The sequence below is a fragment of the Grammomys surdaster genome, unplaced genomic scaffold (genome assembly GCF_004785775.1).
Source record: "Grammomys surdaster isolate TR1022 unplaced genomic scaffold, NIH_TR_1.0 126133, whole genome shotgun sequence".
Taxonomy (NCBI): Eukaryota; Metazoa; Chordata; class Mammalia; order Rodentia; family Muridae; genus Grammomys; species Grammomys surdaster.
The window spans coordinates 1,021,721-1,043,750 of NW_021620941.1; the positions used below are offsets into that span (position 1 = coordinate 1,021,721).

The 22,030-nt window shown below is 48.2% G+C and overlaps 2 protein-coding genes across 4 annotated transcripts in view; one reads left to right on the plus strand and one right to left on the minus strand.

The window, feature by feature from the left end:
* Ralgps1 (Ral GEF with PH domain and SH3 binding motif 1) overlaps positions 1–22,030 on the plus strand; it is a 239,370-nt gene that overhangs the window by 110,567 nt on the left and 106,773 nt on the right. The window lies entirely within an intron of this gene.
* The window catches only part of Angptl2 (angiopoietin like 2), a 33,755-nt gene continuing 23,450 nt past the window's right edge, over positions 11,726–22,030 (minus strand). The window contains exons 3-5 of the mRNA XM_028757108.1: positions 17,345–17,538; positions 15,810–16,080; positions 11,726–13,396 (exon numbers count right to left, since the gene is read on the minus strand). Of these exons, the coding sequence (XP_028612941.1) occupies positions 13,197–13,396; positions 15,810–16,080; positions 17,345–17,538 (665 nt within the window). The 3' untranslated portion in view covers positions 11,726–13,196. The remainder of the gene's footprint in view (positions 13,397–15,809; positions 16,081–17,344; positions 17,539–22,030) is intronic.

Here is a 22,030-nt window from a genome sequence, read left to right on the forward strand (position 1 = left end):
CTCCCCTCTCCTCTTATGCCCTGTTAGAGTTTGTCTGTTGATCTTCCCAAATAATTAAAGTTTACATTTTGGATTTTCAGAATTGGTCACATTATCTTTCTGCTTTTGAATTTACTGCATTTTATTAATATATGGTGTGGGGCTTTTTCACATTTTAGCTCCTCTAAAATTGATGATAAAGGAATGTAATGTTTTTAATTGGCAGTGATATTCTTGGTGATATATAGATATGCCTGTCTGTAATCAGTGACATGCTAATTTGATGGTGTAAGGATACATAAATACATATAAGGACATATATAAGTACACACTTGTGTATATATGGATGGATGGATAACCATAACTCTTTGACCATGATTTCAATTTAGTATTTTAAGTTCCTTCCCTGGCTTTACCCAGTGTGAGAGGCCTGCTTTTATTCTCTCCCTTTTCCTTTCTCTTCCTCTCCCCCAGTGCAATCATCTCCTTTCGCATTCTCTTCTTCTGCCTTGCTGTAGGCTGCCATGTGTGTGTGTTTGGTGGCTGTCCCAAGAGAGAGTACACGCTCATGTGCACAGTTCCTGTAGATGACAAGATTGTCATCTAGGAAAGGGATTGGTACAAAGGTGCCGGGGAGGGGAGGAACGATGGGTGCAGTGTGTTCAGGCAGAGCAGGTCCTCTAATGTCATCAAGAATGGTATGTTTTCCCCCCAATTCTCTCTTTTTTCTGAGACATGGTTTCATACATTTTAGGCTGGACTTGAAGTCATTATGTGGTCAAGGGTGGTCATGAACCTACTGCCTACCTCCATCTTCCTACCTCTATCCCCCAAGGGTCATTTTTCTCTAGGCATGATTGTGAGAGCTGTTGTGTGTCTCTTACCTTCCATGCCTAGCCCTTTACTGACCCTTTAGCTGCATTGTCTCTTTGTATGATCTCTGTAGCTAAGATACTGGGGTTGCCAGTGGTCATGTAAGTGGGAAGTGGCAGAGCCAAGGGGTGCACATGGACAGGCCACAGCTCTAAAAGCTGACACTGCCCTTCCCCAGCTCTACAATTCAGGTAATCATTTTCCTACCTGTCCCTTAACAAGTTACCTGTTGAGTCTCTGTGGATTGCGGCTGTCCCTGTGATAAGTCTTGAGCGTCCTCGGTCATCAGGTAATCTGCTCTGGCCTCTGGGACCTTTGCCACTTGGCATATCTGGACAGAAATATTCCTCCTTGCCCTAGATCGCCTTTCTCTAGCAGGTGCTTCACAGAAGATCCCTGAGTCCTCTGATTGCCTGCTTTGGCTCTGTGTGAGCCCCTCTAGTGGTCATGTTACTGCCCCTTCAGCCTTCAGGTGGCTCTGTTCCCCTGACACAGTTAAATTATACTTTTTGTCTTGAAGCAGAGCAACCCTAGCTCAGAAGAGTCAGAGGGGAGGAGTAGGGTGTGCCTGTGCGCACTGCTTCTCATTCTCAGGATGCTAGGCACATCATCATGTGTGCATAAGAGAACATGAAGTAAGATCCTCCATCTGCCCTGATGGCTCTGGGTCTCCATCTGCTGTCTGACTGCCATGCTCAAGTCCTGCCCCTTGGATCCTTTTGAACACACAACCTTTCTAGGGTGGGTGTGTTTATCTAAATGGGAGCGGTTATGTAATTCCTGGAAAGGAGGATACAGGAACAAAATGTCCCCCGCCCCCTGGAAAACTCGTGACAGATGTCTTCCAGGGTGGGAGAAGAAACGCTTGGCCAGTCCCTGATGCTCCAGGTCCCACTGATAATATCTGCTCTCTGCTGCAGCAGGGGTCCACCTCTATCCACAAGGGTAGGCTTCTGCTAACCTGTTCCTGGGAGTGTGCATGTACCAAGATGGCTTTACAGGTCTTCATAGCTGTCCCTAGCCTAACCCTGCTCCTTCACTCCTCCAGACTTCAGAGACAGCTGGCCACACTTCAGTATCCCAAGTGCCCTGTAAAGCATGATTTAAAAAACACTGCAGGACTGAATTGATAGCTCTTGCAGAGAATAAAGGTTGATTCCCAGCACCTACATGGCAGCTCACAAATACCTGACTCCAGTTCCAGGGATCCAGCTTCCTCTTCTGACCTCTGAGGTTCCATATACACACACATAGTGCAAAGGCAGGCAAAACACCTGTACACATAAAATAAATTTAAAAAATTAAAATAAAACATTGAGAGAAAAAAATATTAAAAGCAAAACCAGACTTCACATTAGTTCTTTCCAGAATGTGAAATAATCTAGGGAAATAGACTATTCGTTTGTCTCTGAGTCAGTGTGACAGCACCTCCCCTGAGCCCCCACTTCTGATGGAAATGGGAGGGGAGACCAGCTTCACCTCTCACTTCTGAGCTACTGTTTTGATCTAGAGGTATTTGGATTTTCACTACTCACTATTTCTTACAGGAAATAGCTAAATAAAATTAGGAATGTGATGGATTCAAAATGCTTTTGTTCCAATCTCAAAGTACCATAGCAGTGTGGAAAATTGTAACGTCTCAAGGAGCCAGACCTCCTGACAGCCCTAAATAGCAGGCGGATACAAACAGGTTCCTGGGAAATTTACCGAGACCTTGAGTGTGTGAAGGAAAGTCAGACAAGCAAACCCTTCCATTTGGAAATTAAAGCATTTATTCTTAAATATAAAATTTGAAGTTTAGAACAGAGGTGAGTTCTTTGCCAGCAACTGAGTCAAACTGCCAGAAACTAAAGAACCTTAAAAAACCAACCAACCAACCAACCAACCAGCCAGCCAGCCAGCCAGCCAGCCAGCCAGCCAGCCAACCTGTGCACTTGGATGCTCAGGATCTCCCAGAACAGCAAATGAACACCTCAGTGGATACTGTGTGGGGTCAGTCACATCTCATAGACTGGCCCTGAGCACTGGTTGTGTGCAAGGTATGAGAAGTAAGCTGAACATTGGGAAGGGAGAAGCTAAGGGCACACCTTGTCTGGGTTCCAGTGAGTTAGGAAGATGTGTTTGGCAGAAAAACTGGCTAGAGAGTCAAGAATGATGGAGAGGGAGTGTGTCAGAGGACACGGCTGGATGGGACGAAGGCAACAGATCCCTGAGGGGCTAGACACTAAGAGTGGGGTGCCCAGGCTGTCACCTGGCTGGTTAGAGCCAGTGGGGGCACAAAAACTTCAAGCAATGCCACTGCTGGGTTTGCATTTTACATACATCTTTGTGACTGTAGCACACTAAGTGGCTTCCAGGGATTCTGGACGGAGGAGAGAAGACCTGCCAGGGGTCTTGTGTGAGTGTATGAGTCATTGCAGTTCAGAGTACCCGGGGGAGGAAAGGCCTTCAGAGGCGACTCAGCCCAGAGCAAAGCCTTAGAAAGACCCAAGACCTAATGAATGTAGCCCTTGCACCTGATGGAGACCCACACACAGCCTGGTCTTGGGCTTTGAGAATTCAGGTGTGCTTTTGGCTGTTGATCCTCTTATCAGGGAGTTGAAAGAGTGAGCGTGGGACTGGGCAGAATTTGTATATGCAGGGGATGCAGCCAGTGCCAGCAGGGCTGAGGCACACTGTCCTTAGAGACTTTCATCTGATGGCTGTTACCCCAGTGGGGGCCACCTTGCCCCAGACTAAATCCAACAGCAGCACATCCATACTGTTGGGTAATGAAGATGACCCCAAATTGACCAGCACTGGGAAATCTCTTCCTTTAATGTACAGCAGAGAAGAAGCCACCCACTCGAAGGAGCCCTGCCTTTTTTCAGTCCCCACCCTATGTGTTCGAAGGATCCCCCAGAAACACTCATTTGTTCCATAGCTCGTGCCCAACAGTTGCTGTTCCCCTTGTGAGCCTGGTCCCAGTTCTCTGACTCCTCCCATTCTTCTATCTGATTGCCTCTTACTTTCCTAGCCTGGCTTTCTAGCTGGGAATCTTCTTGCTCGGCTGGGGCTTAAGAATGGAAAGGGGAAATCCCAGCACTTGGGAGGCAGAGGCAGGCGGATTTCTGAGTTCGAGGCCAGCCTAGTCTACAGAGTGAGTTCCAGGACAGCCAGAACTACACAGAGAAGCCCTGTCTTGAAAAACCTAAAAAAAAAAAAAAAAAAAGAATGGAAAGGGGTATCAGTGCCACAGAGAAAAGTCTAAGCTGGATCCCAGGACGGGTGATGGGTGTGCCTTGCATTCTCGTCTCTGCCACTGTGCCCACAGTCCTGTCGGGGCTGACTGCGGTCCTTCTCTAGTTGAGAGACTGTTTAGACATGTTTCTTCTTCTTCAAGGCAGCCATCCAAGCCCGCCTGGGATCCAGCAAGCAGGAAGGTACTTCCCTTTCAGCCCAGACTCAACCAGACAAGTGATTTCAAAGATACTTTCCCATGATTTTATGGTAAGCTGCATATTGCTTTAAATCACTCCCTTCCAGAAGGGAGAAAATTACTTTTAGTTGTACAGCCTCTAAATTTGTTACCTTAAAAATTAAATTTCTCCAGGACATTGCAAGAGGCCAATGGATATTATCAAATGCCCCCAATTTGTAAAGGAGACAGCCCCACAGTTTGACCACTTGTTTACACAACCATAGGCCAGATGAATACCAAGTTTAACTGAGCTCATGCTGGGGCTAGGGTTCCACCTAGCCTAAAGATCCTTAGTTTACCACCTCTGTTTCCATGGAGATAAACAGAGAGAGGAAAACAGTGGCCAGGAGAGGAGCCCTCAGGGCATGTTGACTCCCAGCCTGGCTGGGATGGGAGTAGAACTACCATCTGCTTTGCTCTGGGTCAGATGTCTAGGCCTACAAAATGAGGTAAGGGCTTAAGCATGCTGCTGTGCACTAGAGAGCATTCTCATAGCGGGGACCTGGACTCTCACTGGGGAACCCATCCCCCTGACTTCCTTTAGCCGTTGGCTCTCTAATGAGAAAGTAACATTAATAGTAGTCACAGAATTCATGTGACAGGTGCTTCATGTCACCCAGCATCATGGTGAAACTATTCCTCTGACTTCCTTTAGCCGTTGGCTCGCTAATGAGAAAGTAACATTAATAGTAGTCACATAATTCATCCGACAGGTGCTGAGTCACCCAATCCCCAACCCCTGCTCTGAAGCACTATTTTTAGCTTATTTTGCAGCTACAAGGTATGAATAAGGTCAATGATGGAGTGACTCTTAGAGATTAGATAAAAAACTATGCCCATTCCTCCTTACTCAGGGGTTACCCACCCTACAGGACTCCAGCCTGTGCTCTGCAGTCCTGTGGAGAAGCCCCTGAGGCAAAGAAGCAGATTGTGCCCAAGAGTTGAGCCTTCACATGAGACTTCAGCCCCAGCCTGCAGCTTGACTGATGTCTTCCATCCGAAGGCAGAGGCATCTGCCTCAGACATGCGCACATTTCCACTGCATAGAAACTGTAAGATGATAAGGTAGTTTGGGGGTGTTTTGAGGCAACAGTGAGAAGATGAAGTACCTGGTCTGTATACCTCACTCTGATGATGTTCTTTGTCTCTCCATCTTTATGGGAACGAAGAATGAACTGTCACTGTGTGCTTGTGGGAGATTATGCAGTGACAAAGCTCAGTCCCTCCCCAGAGCTGACGTGCAGGAGGATGTTCTACTGTGGTTGCCGCTTGCAGCTCTGTAAGAAGAAGGAAGGTTTCAGGGGATGATCACTAGGGTCTGGAAAGGCCTAGAAGGTTGCCTTTGAGAAGGGTTGTGTCTGCAGACAAGTGTGCCCTGGCCTCTGGGCATATGAGGGAGACTCCATTCCTTCCTATGTTACCACCCAGGAAGGCTGTGCCCTGGGAGGACACTGGGTACCCACGCTTTTTCTTTTCGGGGGGGGGGGATTCAAGACAGGGTTTCTCTGTGTAGCCCTGGCTGTCCTGGAACTCACTCTGTAGACCAGGCTGGCCTCGAACTCAGAAATCCGCCTGCCTCTGCCTCCCAAGTGCTGGGACTAAAGGCGTGCGCCACCACTGCCCGGTGGGTACCCACTCTTAAAAGTTGTTAAAAATTACTGTTTGCTGTGAAGATCATCCACATTACCAAGAGGTCTACAAAGTAAACTGTGAAAGCTGCTGCGCTCCTCCCAAAGGCACCATTGCTGGAAGCTGGAGTGTGCACCAGTCCACACGGCCCACAGCTATCAATGGGTCACACAGAGCTCCAACCCTGAGCTACTTTTTAACCAGATGGGAGCTTCTCATGCATCTTGTTTGTCCTTACATGTTCTCCCCGCCCAGTGTCATGGATCCTTTTTAATGACTGCAGATGTACACACTATCATTCTTGCTCAGATACTTGGGTGATAGTTCATTTGAGAAGCTGTGATGTTTCTGCTTCCCCGTTTACAGGTAACACAGTGGGGCACCTGGTCATCTGTGCCCTTCTTTGCCCAGTGGAGTATTCATAAGCACGGGGAACTCTAGGATGGAGACAGTCTTCATGGTAGCTACTGTCCAGACACCCTCTGAGAAGGCCCCATGGTCTGCTGCCCACAGCCTTCTTTCTTACTCTTTATACGCTTTCTCAGAGCCTTCTCTCTCAGTCCCCTATGCACTGCAGTATTCTCAGAAGATGTTCAGTCTCCAGCCTAGAGTGTAGGTGTTTCTGAGTTCTCTAACAGGTGTTACTAACCCCATGTTTGCTTTCTGGCTATCTATCCCAGCCCCCTGTATGCACTGCCCATGGAGAACAGGCTGGCCTAAATGTTTGCCTGGAGCCTGCTCAGCATTCCAGACTTTAAAAGGGTGACACTGAGATGTCACCCTTCTGTCACTGAGATGAGATTGCAGGCCTCTGTCATCACACAGCTTCCTCCACATGAGCCACCTCACAGGCTCTGGCCTCTGCCAGCTTTGCAAAGTCTCCAGGCAGATGTGACCAAGATACCCTCTCCCATCATGGGCTGTCCCTTAGATTCAGCATACACTGAAGCAGAGGGAAGGGAGTATATCCTAATCAGCTTGTGAAGAACTATCAGAACTATCATGGAGTTCAGCCAGCTGGGATGTGGGGGAAGGATCCCAGTGGACGTGCTTTGGGAGACAGTGCAGGTTAGAACGATGCTCCGTATCTGAGCTAAATTATGTCAGGATATTCCAGCTCCAGAAGCTCGGGGACTTGACTGGCTCTATAGCAATGTATGTATCCATAAGGAGCAGCATCCTAGGTAAGGGTTGGCTCTAGCTTGGTTCTGGGATCTGAGAGACTGGTTAGCAGACTCTTTGGTGGTGGTGGCCAGATTAACTAGCTTGACCAGTATCCAGTTACTAGCTGATGGAGGCCAGCTGTAAATAGTGCCAAAGGTCAGGACTGCTGAGTCTGTAGGGTGTAGGACAGTTGGCTCTGGATTCTGATGGAAGAAAAGAGAAAAGCATGGCTCAGTGGATTTCACCCTGGCAGATTGCCCAGGGAAACAGTAAACTTTTTTCCATCACTGCCCCCTGTTATTCTGTGCCCATTATGCCAAGGTAAGCTGCGCAGATGTCTGTGCCCTGGCTTCCCAATACCTGGCTGGCTGCCACTCCTATTCTCGTGCACACTGGAGATGAGACAGTAGGAGCCACATGGCCCTCCTTCCTCCCCGGCTGTAGGGCTGAGTCAGGAATCAGACTGACTTGTGTATGCAGATTCTGAGTGTCTCGGGCTACATATCACTTTCATCTGTGAGCCTCAGATATCTGTGTTGAAGAGAGGGTACTTATATAGCCCACTTCCTCTAGTTGGAAACATTGAGAGACACACACATAGAAAGCATGCAATAGAGGGAGATAGCATGAGCCTTAGCCAGAACAAAATATGGCTAGGAAGACCCCAGCAGTGGGGACACTGCTTCTTGTGTCCAGAGAGACCCATAAAGAGCAGGCTGTGGCCTTGAGGACACTACTAGAGGTTGTGTTCAATGACTCACCCAGGCCTGGAAGGGTGGGTGTTCATTTCAGGAGAGGTCAGGGTCAGCAGAGGAGGGCCTGAACACTAGGGCCCCATCTCATGAGTAGCAGCATGGTGTCCATTGAGCTGGCATCCTGGAAGGAGTGGGGACTAGTAACAGCTGGAGTGTGTTTAAACATTTTTATTGATATACACTCTGCCTGTGATTCTTCCTCCTCTCTTGAGAACCTGAGGATGTCCCTTGCCTCTCATCCCCTAACATCAGTATTCATTCCACCCAGCTGTGCTCTGAGGTAGGATTAGTGTGGATCAGGCTAGCCAGTTGGTTCCTTTGTCCAGGAGTTACATTGGAATGGAGATGCTGACACTCAGCCGGGACCCCTGTGCTCAGGAACGTTGCCTGGCACTATGGTTCCAGCAGGTAATGAGAATGGACTGCGGATGCATCCACAGTGAGAAACCCAGAGAACAACCCACAGGAAGGGGAGAGACTTGGAGCAGAGATGGCTGTTCCTTGTTGAAGATGTTCCAAGCAGTTTCTGGTTCCAGACCCTTTTGAGATACCTCATGTCCTCATGTGACCCACTTACTAAGTAGCTGGACTCAGCCAGGTGTAAGAAGAAACCAACTTCATTTTTCCTGTGTTTACCTTTCAAGCCTTCTCTATGGATATTTTTTTTGTTTTTGTTTTTCTCACTGAACCCTGTCCCCAAATGAAGCTGAGACTACACAGGCCCTTTAGTCTCTTCAGTGACAAAACCCAGTCCCTTCTAACTGTACCCTATTCCAGGTGGTTCTGTGTAGAGATCTGGTCCTGATGCCTGGAGCCTGGCAGGATACAAGGTGGGCTTCTTTGCTGGGTTTTTGCTAGTTCCACTGCCTCTCCCACCAGCCTAGTGTGCTCTGGGCTTGGGATGGGGGTGCGGAGGTGTCTTTTGCAGTGACCTGGTTTTCATCCAGTGCTTGTGCTAGGTTCAGAAACTCAGCTTGCTCATCCCCTCCCCTCTCGGTGGTATTTGGCTTTCCTTCTGTTTACCCCAGCTCTTGTCCTGGAAGGAGAAATGCTGCTTCCCCATCTGCCCTAGGTTCCTGCCTTGCCCCCGCCCCACCTACTTCCCCAACTGCCCTAGGTTCCTGCCTTGCCCCGCCCCACCTACTTCCCCATCTGCTCTAGGTTCCTGCCTTGCCCCGTCCCACCTACTTCCCCACCTGCCCTAGGTTCCTGCCTTGCCCCCGCCCCACCTACTTCCCCATCTGCCCTAGGTTCCTGCCTTGCCACCGCCCCACCAGGCTGCACTCCGGGCCTGGACTCCCCTCCTTGCTTTGGTGCCTAGGTCCTTAGACTTGGGATCTACTCTGAGAATGGTGAGCCCATACATCCTGGAATTTCCTGTTGCTTGGCTTGGGGTAAGGGGCCACCTACCCTCCCTGAAGTGCTAGAGGACACTCCCTCCTCTAGGGTCTTTTCCTGCCACTGAATGCACAGATCCTAGGAGGGCATTGGCTAAAGCTGCAGAAGCTGTTTGCAGGCACTGTCTTGCAGAGTGCTCTCTTGCTCTGGAGTGGGTAATCCTCAGTAGGATCATGTTCTCTGTAGTCTATGGCCTCTCAGGTAAAACCACCACACTTGGGCACCTTTTGCACATATAACAGTGCCTTTTACCTCCTCTCAGTTCTCTTACTTTAGCAAGCCTGGGATAGGACAGAGATGGGAGAAGTGGGTGGAGACTCAAATGCTGAGGACATGTGCACACTCACACCACCGTTGCATCCAGAAGCCTGAAGGTTGTTTTCAGCATTGCTCAAAGCAGCAGCCTATGGGGGAAGGGCTTCTTGGTACCACTCAGCATTGCTATTCCATAGAGAGGCTGAGATTGACATGGAGGGACAGGAAGGAGGAAAGTAGACTCTCTTGCTTTTTATTCATATCTGTAGACAGGTGAGCCCACCAAGGAGAGAGAACTCAGTGCTGTTGGAACTTGTGTGATTGTGGGACTGCAACATTCCTGGTGAAGAAGGTCAGAATATTACTCTCTGGTAGGCAGAGCCCAGGAGGCTGCCTGGCTGTGTATGTGAACAGGATCCTGAGCACAGCCCCTTCTCCAGGCTCCAACCTACTGCTACTGAGTTGACCTCCCCTCCCCCTTAGGAGAACAGGGTGTGTATCTATCTCTGCAAACATCACATACCCACCATCAGATTTGAGTAAGACTTGGCTTGGACACTAGGGAGGTGACTCAATGGGTAAGAGGAGTTGCTGTGAAAGCAGGAGGACCTGAGTTCAAATCTCTGGTACCCACATAAAAGCTAAGTGTGACTACAAGTCCCTATAACCCCATGCTGGGGGTTGGAGACAGGCAGATCTCAGGAGCTCAGGGCTAGTTAATCTAAGAAAACATGGAGCTTCAGATAGAAGAAGGCACTTAACACCCTTTCCTGACCACTTCACACATAATCTATATGCATACATACACCATACATCATGTGTGCATACATGTGCACACATGCAAACTGGGATGTGAGTGCTGAGGTAAGGTTTGGGAAAAACAGTTGGTGTCAGTTTCATTTGAATTTCAGATGTTTTGGGGTGAGGTTGAGGAGAGGCTGTTTCACACTGCTCAGCCTGGCTTTCCAGACCAAAACTCTGTTTGGGGATTTGGCCCCAAGACCAGGGATCTGGAGGGATGAGCCTTGTTTTCCTCAGCCCTGTTTCCTCACCCCAACTCTATATATGTGAGAGGTGTGGCTGGCATCTGCAACAAGGTTGGGACATTGTCCTCAGGCAGTGTCCAGCTTCCATAGTCACCCCAACAACTACAGGAGATGGGAACAAGTTAGGAATTTGTGTTCAGTGCCTGTCACCTCGTACCTTTTGGGTGGTTTCTGTAGGATCATTTCTTGTTCTTTTGTAAGGTACGAACGCTGACCTCCCTCTCCACTGTATAAGAAAGCAGCAAGTTCACTTCAAGGCTCTGGCTTTCAGGAAACACTTGACCACTACCCCAACCTAACTCGGAGGAGCGTTCCCACGGCAGATAAGGATTGCCATGTTAGCCATTGTACTTGAGTCACTTTTTAGTTCTGTCCATAAACCAGAAGAAGATGCTTCTCCATGTCTTATTAACACGAATTTCTTTCCATCTTTGCAAACCCAAGAGGCAGCATGTGCTGTCTTATTCTTTATTTAGGGTACTGCCTTTGTTCTTACTGGTGTGACGTTTTCCTTATCTATCAACCACTTGTGATATCTAAGTCAGTCATAAATGTTACCAAGTTTTCTGCCATAGTACTTATACCTTCTGAATCTGAGTTTGGCTGTGGTATGAATATTAATTCTGTATCTGGAGTTAATATACATAGTAGTGTATAGCTCAGAGGCTTCTCTTGTTTGGTATCAGTCTTAGTTATTTTTGCCCTTGATTTCTTCCTTTATGGTTTTAGAGCTTCCCATCATGCCTAGAGTTTCCCTCACTAGTCTGTTTTACAAGGCGACAGTTCTGGCAGGCAACGTGGGAGCCTGTTGCCTGCACTAGTCTTTAAGAAGTTTTGGCCTCGATGATAGAGTAGCTTTGGCTAGGGGAAGGCTGGGTAAGGGAAGGCCTGACCCATAGTTGGGTACACAGGAACAGCTCTCAGAAGCCCCTGGTGTTAACTGCTTGGCCTATGAGGATCTGCTTGGCCATTTGAGACTGAGCCAGAAATCGAAGCTTTGCTGCAGAGAGCCATACTGGCCAGAGGTGCCCTGGCGTGGAGACCTGATGGGGCAGGTAGGAGGGTGTGGTCTTGATGGCCTTATGTGTACTAGCTACTGCATATGTTGCTTTTACTAACAGAAGCCCCAGGAAGGCATTCTAGAAGAGCAACACACAGTCCAGGTGTATCCAAGCAACACGATGGCTTTTATTGCAGATTTGTGTCATTACAAGGATAGTCTGGCAATATATTTTAAAAAACAAAATAAAAACAAAACCTCCCTTTTATATATACACAGAACATGCTACATGGTACACTGGGAGAAATGCTGAGGTAATAGGGCAGTGCACCCAGATGTGGACAGTACCAAATGCCCCGCACCTCACACACCCGGCACAGGCACCCACTGGGAGGGTCTCACCTTCTTGACTTATCTGTTGCCCCTGGCATGGCAGTTATCTGGTAACTCTAAGCAGGACTCAGGAAGCCACCCTGCTGTAGTGTACCAGGAGCTCCTGAGAGCATTGCAATTCATGGAAAGTAATCATTTTTTCCTTCTGTGGCCTCATCTTCTGGGGAGATGTAGCTTGGTGACAGGGTGAAGATTGTTCCCCATGAGCTCAGGACCTCAAATCTTCAGCTGTCTGGGAGTCCCAACCTATTGGCAATGACTTCTCTTCAATGGAGTATCTCTGGCAAAGCAGGGTACTGTTTGTGTAGAGGTTAAAATTCTGTGGAGGCTAAAGTATGAATGGAAGGTACAAAACTGAATACAGGTCTATGCGGCTGCCACTGTGGTTTTTGGCCTGGACTTCTTTCCCTTTCCCAGCCAGAACCTGAGGCCAGACTGTTTCCTGCCCAGAGGCCAATGAATTGTGCCAGAAATAAAGGTCTGTGTGGCAGAAAAGGAGAGGCCAGGGGAGAAGGGGGAAGAGGACCCTTGACTTCCAGTGAGCATCCAGAGACTAAGGCACAGGAGGTGCAGGCTGAGGGGTAACTGGATGGAGCGATGCTGAGCCATCCTGAGAGGGGAAAGTACAACAGTAGAAGGGGAGGTGGTTGATCACATGCCCAAGGGGGTTCAATAGAGAGAAGGTCAGGCACCCCTATGTGAGAGATGAGCTTGCAGACATTCTGGAAAAAATCCAGGCAGTACCAAGAACTAGTTTTTGAAATCTGGGCTCATGTGGCCTGTTCTGTCCTTAGACAATGAGACATACTTTGTCTTAAGCGCAAAGCTGTGGTGCTGGAGTGAGCACCCAAGAACTGAGCATGGAAAAGTTAAGTATATGTGGAAATCCATATGTGTATCTAGACATCCCACGTGTGATAAGTGTCTAAGAGCATACACGTGGTGGCTCGTATGCGTGTCTGGCATATCTGGCGGTATTGGCAATTGTGTTTTTTATTAAAGGACTTAGCTGATTGGAAGACTGCAGTTCTCTCCTGTCCTGGAATACAAGGGGCGGTTGGGTGTAAAAGAAGGCAGTAGGGACAGAGAACACCGTTCATTTCCATCATCTGACAGAGCCACATTGGAAAGCAGAGTCCAGCACTCTGTCCTCCCAGGCTGAGTTGGGCCACCAAAGAGCTGTGCTGAGGTTGCACGGCTGGGATGGCTTCTGGTGATGGTGTTAGTGGCCAGGCAGGGAGAGCTTAGTGGAAGGTGTTGGGGTTGGGCCGAATCATCATCACCACCTTCTTGAGCGAGTAAGATCCTCCTCGGAACTCAGCCCAGTAGACCCCATCCTGGTATCGGCTTCGGTAATGGCCCCCACGGTACCAGACCCCATTGAGGTTGGAGTGAGCACAGGCATTATACCACCATCCTCCCTTCTGATAGTGGGCACAGTTACCTGTAGGACAGAATGGTATCAGGATTGTTTAGAAGGAAGTGGGTTTGCCCTAGCCATGGTGTGTGTGCTCTGGGACTTCACAGAACCCTCAGTAGGAGGCCTGCCTCTGCAGCTTGGCTTTATGATGAGCTGGTGTAGGTTACAGATAGGCGGCTTAGCCTCTCCCAGTGTCTGTGTTCTTGACAGTAAAAGGACAAAAATAATGCCCACCACATAGGACTGCTGTGATGATAAATAAGGGCCATGCTTAGCCCTTGGCCTGGGTCAAAATGGAAGTGGCATGCTGTGGGTCGGGGAAAGGGAGACACAGTTTTCTCTGACAGTTTCTTAAGAGCTGAAAGGGCTGGAAAAGACTCTTTCAGAAAGATGAGGGAAGTGTGCAAGATGAAATGCCCTTCTTGGCCTCCCCAGCCTGAATTCCATCCAGATAACTTTTTGTGTTATTTCGTAAAAGAGGGATATTTCCATGAAACCCTTGGTATTATCACATCATACTGCATTCTGCTGCCAAGGACAAGCAGTTCAATAATAAGAAGTATGGGCAAGGTGCAAGCAGGCATGCAGGGGCATGTTATCCCACAGAGGGAGGACAAGAAGAGCCTGATCACTTGGACATAGTTGGGGTCTGATCCTAAGAGTTACCCCTTCCTCAAGGAGGAGCTGTCTCCCATGGGAGGAGGGGTGAGGAGGTCGCAGGCAGCTTTCAGCTCAAGCTGTGGGCCTTAACCCTAGGCATTGCTTATTTCCCAGAGTTTTTCTTGGGGCTTCTGCTAGGCCATGTCCTAACACCACTAGGACCAAGTGGCAGTACTCCATTGGGGAGACAGGGAGAGCTCCCAGCATTCTCCCTATCCACACCCTGGCCTTAGCCCTGTGTACCGTTGAACCCCATATGACAGTTTCCTTACTCCTTATGATAGCTTTCAAGTACGTGCTGTAGTGCCATGGCCTAGTATCAGGCACATGAAGACCATCCTTCCGCCTCTTCTGAAAGCTTTTGTAATTTTGGCTCAGAGGACACCACCCCCAACCCCACCCCCACCCCACACACATACTACAGAGCAATGGTACAGAGCAATGCTCTCGTATGATCCCCTAACCTAGGAGACAATGTCCTTACTTTCGGATTCAAGAGTATGCTTTTCTGTGACCCTTACAGCAGAGTTAGTTCAGTGACAAAATAGCTAGATTTCTGTGGTATGAGGACAGGCAGGTCCTGTTCCACCTGGCCCTTGAAGTTTGTAAGAACTGTCCATTACAGTGTGGCTGCCTTAGGAACCTGGGATGAGTTTCCTCTGATTTAATATGCAAGTATCAGGGATTGCTTGAAGCACAAGCTATTTCTGAGACAGCCTCCAGAGTTCACTCCTCAAAGGGACAAGGTTCACTTTCAGACCAGAACATAGTGGGTGGCTAGGCAGGATGAGCTAGGCCTGCCTAGGAAACAGACGAAGACTCAGTCCAGAGGTAGTGTTGGCCTCTGGAGCCCTGGGCCTTGCTGACTAGCCAAGCTACAGGGCCTCTGCGCCTCACGAAATGTTCCTGGGTGATGGGCTTCAAAGTCATAAGTTAGAATGGAGGACATGGTTGTGGGGTGTTTATACTTAGGACTAAGCCTACTTGGGCATCTTGGCTTCTTCTGTATTCTTTGTTTCTTGGTTAATCAGGACCTTGCTTTGAGGATCTAATATGGACAAATGACTTCTCTGCTACCTGGTTTCCTCTTAGTGGCTTTTCTTACAGTGTACATTCACATTACAGGTAGCCAGTAAGAGTCACCACGCGCGGGCTGGAGAGATGGCTCAGTGGTTAAGAGCACTGACTGTACTTTCAGAGGTCCTGAGTTCAAATCCCAGCAACCACATGGTGGCTCACAACCATCTGTAATGAGATCTGATGCCCTCTTCTGGTGTGTTTGAAGACAGCTACAGTGTATTCATATATAAATAAATAAATCTTTTAAAAAAAAAAAAAGAGTCACCACGCGGACTCCTTACTGCGTGCTGCGTCCTAACCAGACACTGAGACGAGTGCTCTCGTACGACTCCCCGACCTAGGAGGCATTGTCCTTACTTCCGGATTCAAGAGTATGCAGCATGCTGAGGATGCATGCTGAGGTGATGGAGCCAGCCTTGAAGGGTGGAACACGTGACAGACTCAGTGGACTGTGAGCATGTGTTCTCAGACAGAGTTGAGAAGCCTGAAGCATGGTGCCCTCATCTATGAGATCTGTGCACCTCTGCTCCCATTTTTGTAAGTGTCACTTGTCTGAGGGCAGTGGGAAGAAGAGAGGGACTTTGAAGCTGCCTGTCACAATGGCATCTTTTTGCCCCAGGCCTTGGCGTCAGGGCCTCTAGTGTTACTGGATCTCTCATCCCTGCTCGACACCTAGGTCTGGTTCTATTTTTCCTACCTGTATAGACATCATGGTCCCTGTCCAGGGTGGTGAACTGTTTGCCATTGTGCCAGGTAAAGGAGTCGCCTGCGTTGCCATGATAACGCCCCAGCCGCAGCTTGTAGTACTCGCTTTCTGGCTCCAGTCGGAAGCTAGCATATTCTGCAAAGACCTTGCGGCCGGACCAGTCTTCCATGGTTACAAGCAGTTTGTAGTTGCCTTGGTTCGTCAGCCAGTAGATGTTCTCCAGGCCCAGCCAGTATTCGCCATCGATGTTCCCAAACCCTTGCTGAGGAAGACCCAGGAGAGCATGAGTGAGGAGTTTGTGTCCCAGGAATAGTCAGAGCATAAGGCAGGCCCGGGCTCCAATCCCTGCTACCTGCGTATGGGGTTCTGTGTCTGGGTGAGTTACTGAACCTTTCTAACTGTCAGTCTGTGCCATTCACACATCTGATGAGCTCACCTATTCCCTGCCGTCATGTGAGCCTGTTTCTTGTCCTTGCCTGAGGATTCTGTAACTTCTCAAAGGCAGGAAGATGTGGTCACTTAAGAGCCTGGCACCTAGAAGGTGTGCAGCTAGCACTGCTTAGACAAGAGCCAGTGCCTCTCCCATGCTTTGGTTGCCTTCTCTGGAGGTGGGTTATATGTGCGGGTTATATGTAAGCTCTAGCATAGACTATCAGAGCTAAGAGTTGTGATAGGCATGTGGCATCCCTGGCCCTTCTAGGTTTGAAACTCATTTGATATGTGCTTTGGGGCACCAGCTGAGCAGTGGCCCCCAAAGTCTTTGAAGTGGTTTTCAGAGCCCGGTATTGTCAGCCTCCATAGGATCCATGAGCACTTGCTGTGCTGCACCATCTCCTTGAGAGAATGGAAGAATGCAAGGAGGAACTCAGGGCTAGGCTTCGGAGGAGGGACAAGCAGGAAGTCCACAGGCTGCCCAGGGCTAGCCAGGATGGAGGAGACTGAAGAAGCTGTAGCAGGACTCCACACAGGCATGGGGCTGATGGGAGGGAGCCCTTGGCCGCCATTGCTGCTTTACCACGCTGTGGCTGTAAGCCATGTGCAGGGTGCTCTCCCTTCTCACCTGTAAGGTGACTTTATAGCAATACCGTCTTCCAGGGCATAGTTATAGTACTTGACACAGGACATGTGTCCATTGTGAGCTGTTCATGCCATCCTTACTCTTGGTTCAGAGCAGGGTGGGAGGTGTGGGGGATCCCTTCACTTGACTTACAAGGAGAAGCATTCAGTATCCTGGGAACTTGGAGGCCCAGAGAATGAACCCACTTACTGTCAGAGTTCCCTACACATGGCTTTTAGAGAGTTTCTCAGGCCCTGGAGCCTTGGGACCTTCCCCTTCTGGATCTCAAGAATAGATCCACCTTATAGAGGCCCTGGCTGGGAGTAAGATGCTGTCTCTACTCCATCCTCTCCTGAACAGCAGACAAGGAGAAGCCTGGCCTTACCACTCGAATGGCTTTGCAGAAATGGTCCTGTCCTTGTCCTGTGCAGTCACCTTGCAGGCAATGCATATAGCCCAGTGGTCTCACCTTATAGGTCTCCCAGTTCCTGAAGAAGTTGACAGAGCCATCCAGGCGTCTCTGGATTACAGTCCAACCCCCAGGGTCATGTCTCTGGTCACACCACACCTGCATAAGGCGGTTGGTGTTCTCAGGCTTCACCAGGTAGATGGAGCTGGTGCTGTGACCATCCTCCAGGGCCTGTAGGCAATCTCTCCATGGACCTGTAGACACAGTATATATATATATACATATATATATATATACATATATATGTATATATATATGTATATATATATATATGTATATACATATATATATGTTACAACCGTTTGCTTCCAGGCTGCACCCTAGCTATACTCTAGACATGCATACACTCCAACAGAGAGCTAAGGAACACATATTGAAGGGGCAGATCTTTATTTTGTAAGCTTGGGAAGTCATCTACTATGAAAACAGGAGCCCAGGCCAAGCATCAGGAGGCCTGGATCTAAGCCCCACTTCTCTCTCGCTCCCTCATGGGAACACTTCCCGGCTTCTTGCCTCTGGTGTCTTTCTTTGTAGGTGAGTCATTGTTTTTCTCATTCAGAGCTGTTAAATTACAGGTCATTTAGGTGGGTATTCTTTGAGTGACTTTTTTTTTTTTAAAGAATTACTTATTTATTTTATGTACGTGAGTTCAGTGTCGCTGTCTTCAGACACACCAGAAGAGGGCATCAGATCTCATCACGGATTATTGTGAGCCACCACGTGGTTGCTGGGAATTGAACTCAGGACCTCTGGAAGAGCAGTCAGTGCTCTTAACCACTGAGCTATCTCTCCAACTCCTCTTTGAGTGATTTTTAAAGAAGTCATTCCCATTGATGCACTGAGATATGTGCCTACTGATCATGGCCACACTCTTCAGTGTCATGTGGGCTCAGTGCTTTGCCAAATCCAATCTGTGGCTCTCCTTAGCAGGTGACACCAAAATCATTCTAGGAGCCTGTAGATGCCATGTGTCTTTCAGCCCCTGACCACAACTCTGTCCTCCTGTGATGTCATATGTTTTGAGATTATTCACACTACAGGAAGGTACACACTTGAGTCATCCAGTCTAGTCAAGCTAGGGTCTTCCACAGTGATTGGAGAAAACTTCTGGAGGTTTTCAAGACCTACCTAGTAGACTACATAGTTTAAAATAATCATTATACTTTACTGCGTGCTTTTCAGAACATCTTTCAGACCAAGAGTGGTTAAGATGAAATGTGCTAGGACATGTGACTTGCTTCCTACTTTGTGTGTTCGTTCTATGACTATTTAATCGATGGCTGTAGTGGTGCATGCCTGTCATTCTAGCACTTAGTGTGGCAGGAGGATCAGGAGTTCAAGGTCAGCCTCTGTCACAAAGTGAGTTTTAAGCCAGCCTTGATAATGAGATCCTGTCTCAGGGAACAAAGATAAAAGCAACAATAAAGCCAGCTATTCATTTAGTCCTACTCCCTAAGGGCTGCCCTGGGCCTGGAGAGCCCAGGACAGTGTCAGCTGGCACTGGTGGCCAGGCGTCACCAGCATTCTTAGCTATAATTCTGGTGATCCTCTCTTCCTCTCTCCATGGGTGGGGAGGTAGCCCCACCCCGCCCCACCCCAAAGCCCAGCCTTGAAGCTTCCTGGAGGTTGGCACTTGGGTTGAGCTAGCCTATTGTGTTGGCTAAACCTTAGATTTGGGAACCTTCCTGGGCCTTGCAAGCAGTGTGGGGTACCTGTTGGGAACAGGAACTGTCTGCTTCTTTGTCAGTCTCTGTGCAAGTTCAGCTGGGCTGACAGTCTTCTTTCTTCATTCTCTAGGGACTTCTTACACCTCTGCCTTTTCTCTACACACAGGATAAGCAGGTTCCCCAAGTACCCAGCCTGTGCAGAATGTATGGTACACAAGCACTTCCTTCCTTTTCTTTCTTCCTTCCTTCCTTCCTTTCTTTCTTCCTTCCTTCCTTCCTTCCTCTTTCTTTCTTTCTTTCTTCCTTCCTTCCTTCCTTCCTTCCTTCCTTCCTTCTTTTCTTCCCTCCCTCTCTTCCTCCCTCCCTCTCTCCCTCCCTCCCTTTCTTTCTCCCTTCTTTCTTCCCTCCTTCCCCTCCTTTATTCCTTGATGCCACATCCTGCTTTTGCTTGCCCCCAGTTTCTGTCCTGGGGAAGGGGAAGCCAGACCTTCAGGAGGAACATTCAAAAAGGAGACAAAGGTTTTCGTTATTTTGGCCCAAGCTCCAGGGACTGAGACAGAGAATGAGAGTCTGTCCCTGACAGCTGGAGCAGAGCGCCAGTGGCATGGGAGGCCTCCCAGCTTTCCACCAGGTCAGCAGGACTGGGAGGCACTTAGTGAGCATGCTGGGATAGAAGACAGAAGGCAAGGGAGATTACAGAATAACCCCACCAAAGCCAGCAGCCAGGCCTCTTCCTGCACAGCCACCCAGCTCCTGGGGGTGGCTGGATGCAAAGGCTGTTCTTGAAGGGGGTACAATATAGGTAGGCCTTGGAGGTCTCTGGGAAGGCGACAGGTTGGTCTCACAGCTGCAAATCTGTGCTGTCTTCTACAGTTTAGCTTTGCCTCTGGCATTCTTGAGAATGAGCTTTAAATTATTTTTTAAATTTTAATTTTTTTTAAGATCAGTATTTTAGAATGATTTGAGGTCTTTAGTAGTAAAATCTTTTAAGTAGTAATAATTTGTAGAAAGGCCTAGGAGATGGCTTAGAAGGTAAAGAGCATGAGGACCTGATTCAGTCCCCAGAACCATGCAGAACACTGTGATCTCAGTGCTCCTATGGCAAGATGAGAGATAAAGACTGGAGAGGTGCCGGGTGGTGGTGGCGCACACCTTTGATCCCAGCACTTGGGAGGCAGAGGCAGGCGGATTTCTGAGTTCGAGGCCAGCCTGGTCTACAGAGTGAGTTCCAGGACAGCCAGAGCTACACAGAGAAACTCTGTCTCGAAAAAACAAAACAAAACAAAAAAAAAACAAAAGAAAAAAAAAAAAGACTAGAGAGGCCCCTTAAGCTTGGGGACTAATTAGCCTGGCGTCCACAGTGACAGACAAGAGAGACCTGTCTCTGGCAGTGTGTTAGCATGTCATCTGACTACCACATGCATGCCATGACACTCATACAGCCATACCCACACGTGTAAATACATACAAATTTCACACATATAATACAAAAACATACATATATAAGACAACAAATATCACACATATACATATACACATATACAATAAATAATTTATTGAAAGAAAAATGCAGGCTTAAGTACTCTTTTTTTTAAATATTTTTATTTTATATATATTTGTATTTTGCCTACGTGTGTGAGGAAGTCAGATCTCCTAGAACAGGAGTTAGAGGCAGCTTTAAGCTGCCATGTAGGTGCTGGGAATTGAACTTGGGCTCTCTGGAAGAGCATACAGTGCTCTTAACCACCGAACCATCTCTCCAGCCCGGTAAGTATACTCCTGAGGCCCAGGTAAGAACATCTCACTCTAAGAAAGGCCTGTCTGGAGAAGCAGTAGTAACAGTTTGGCATTGGAGCCTAAGCATGGCTTTTGCTGTGGCCTCAGTCTGTTGCAGGCCTTGCCTAGGTATTTACACTGCTAATTCTTATCATGCTCTTATTAGGTAATTGTAATTGCCTCATTTACAGATGAGGAACTCACAACCCAGAGACCTTAGGGGACACCCCAAGGCTACATGGCCCTTGGAGGCATGGAGGTCTAAGACCTCAAATGATCTGTTTAGGAATATGTTCACTCTGATGCACAATTCTTTCTCCCCAACCAGAGTGGACCTGAGAATAGAGGCTTGGCTCTGATCTTGGCATACTGATGACTATATCTGTCAGGTTGTTAAATCCTTTTATTTTTGTTTTTGCTGATAATTTGGGTTTTGTCTTATTTTTCTCCCCTACATTTACTTACTTTGTTTTTTGCCTATTTGGTGTCCTATGATGTTGAGGTTTCCTTTGTGTATATGTAGCAAATCTGGTCATTGTGTAAGGCCTTCTAGAATCGTGGAGTAGTTAGAAATTATGTAGAAGCATTCATGTTTTCTGCCTTGCACACACCCTGCAGTTTGTATAATACTTGATGTGTTTATAAAAAAGATAAAGAGATATAGAATATGTTCTGTGGGTGTGTGGTGAGGTATGGGGGAAGGGGATGTCTCAGCGGGCCCATGCAGAGGCATCTCTTCCCCCTGAGGGACCAGCCACACACTGGTATAGTACAGAATAGAGTTTATTCAGGGCATGGGGAGGGGAGTTAAGAGGGTAGTAGAGGCAGAGAGAGAAAGAGAGAGAGAGAAGAGAAGAAAAGTAGAAGCTGTCCATGAGCATGTGGAGAGAGGGGGAAGGGAAGGGGCGAGGGGACTGAGAGAAGCAAGAGGTGGAAGAGCAAGAGAGAGAGGAGGGGGCAAACAGCCCCTTTTATAGCAAGCCAGGCCTACCTTGCTGTTGCCAGGTAACTGTGGGGGTGGAGTTTAGACAGAATGCTAACAACACTCAGACCATCTTTAAATGGCTGAGGCTCTCTTGGAAGCCTGGCAGATCTCCACACTCAAACACATTCCCTTTGCTTAGTTAATGTAAGCGAGAGGGAAAATTATCAGCATAAACAGCAAGTGAAAATCAATTCAGAGTATAGACTGCATTGGAGACGTGGCACCGGGCTGGAGAATGGCTCAGTGGTTAAGAGCATG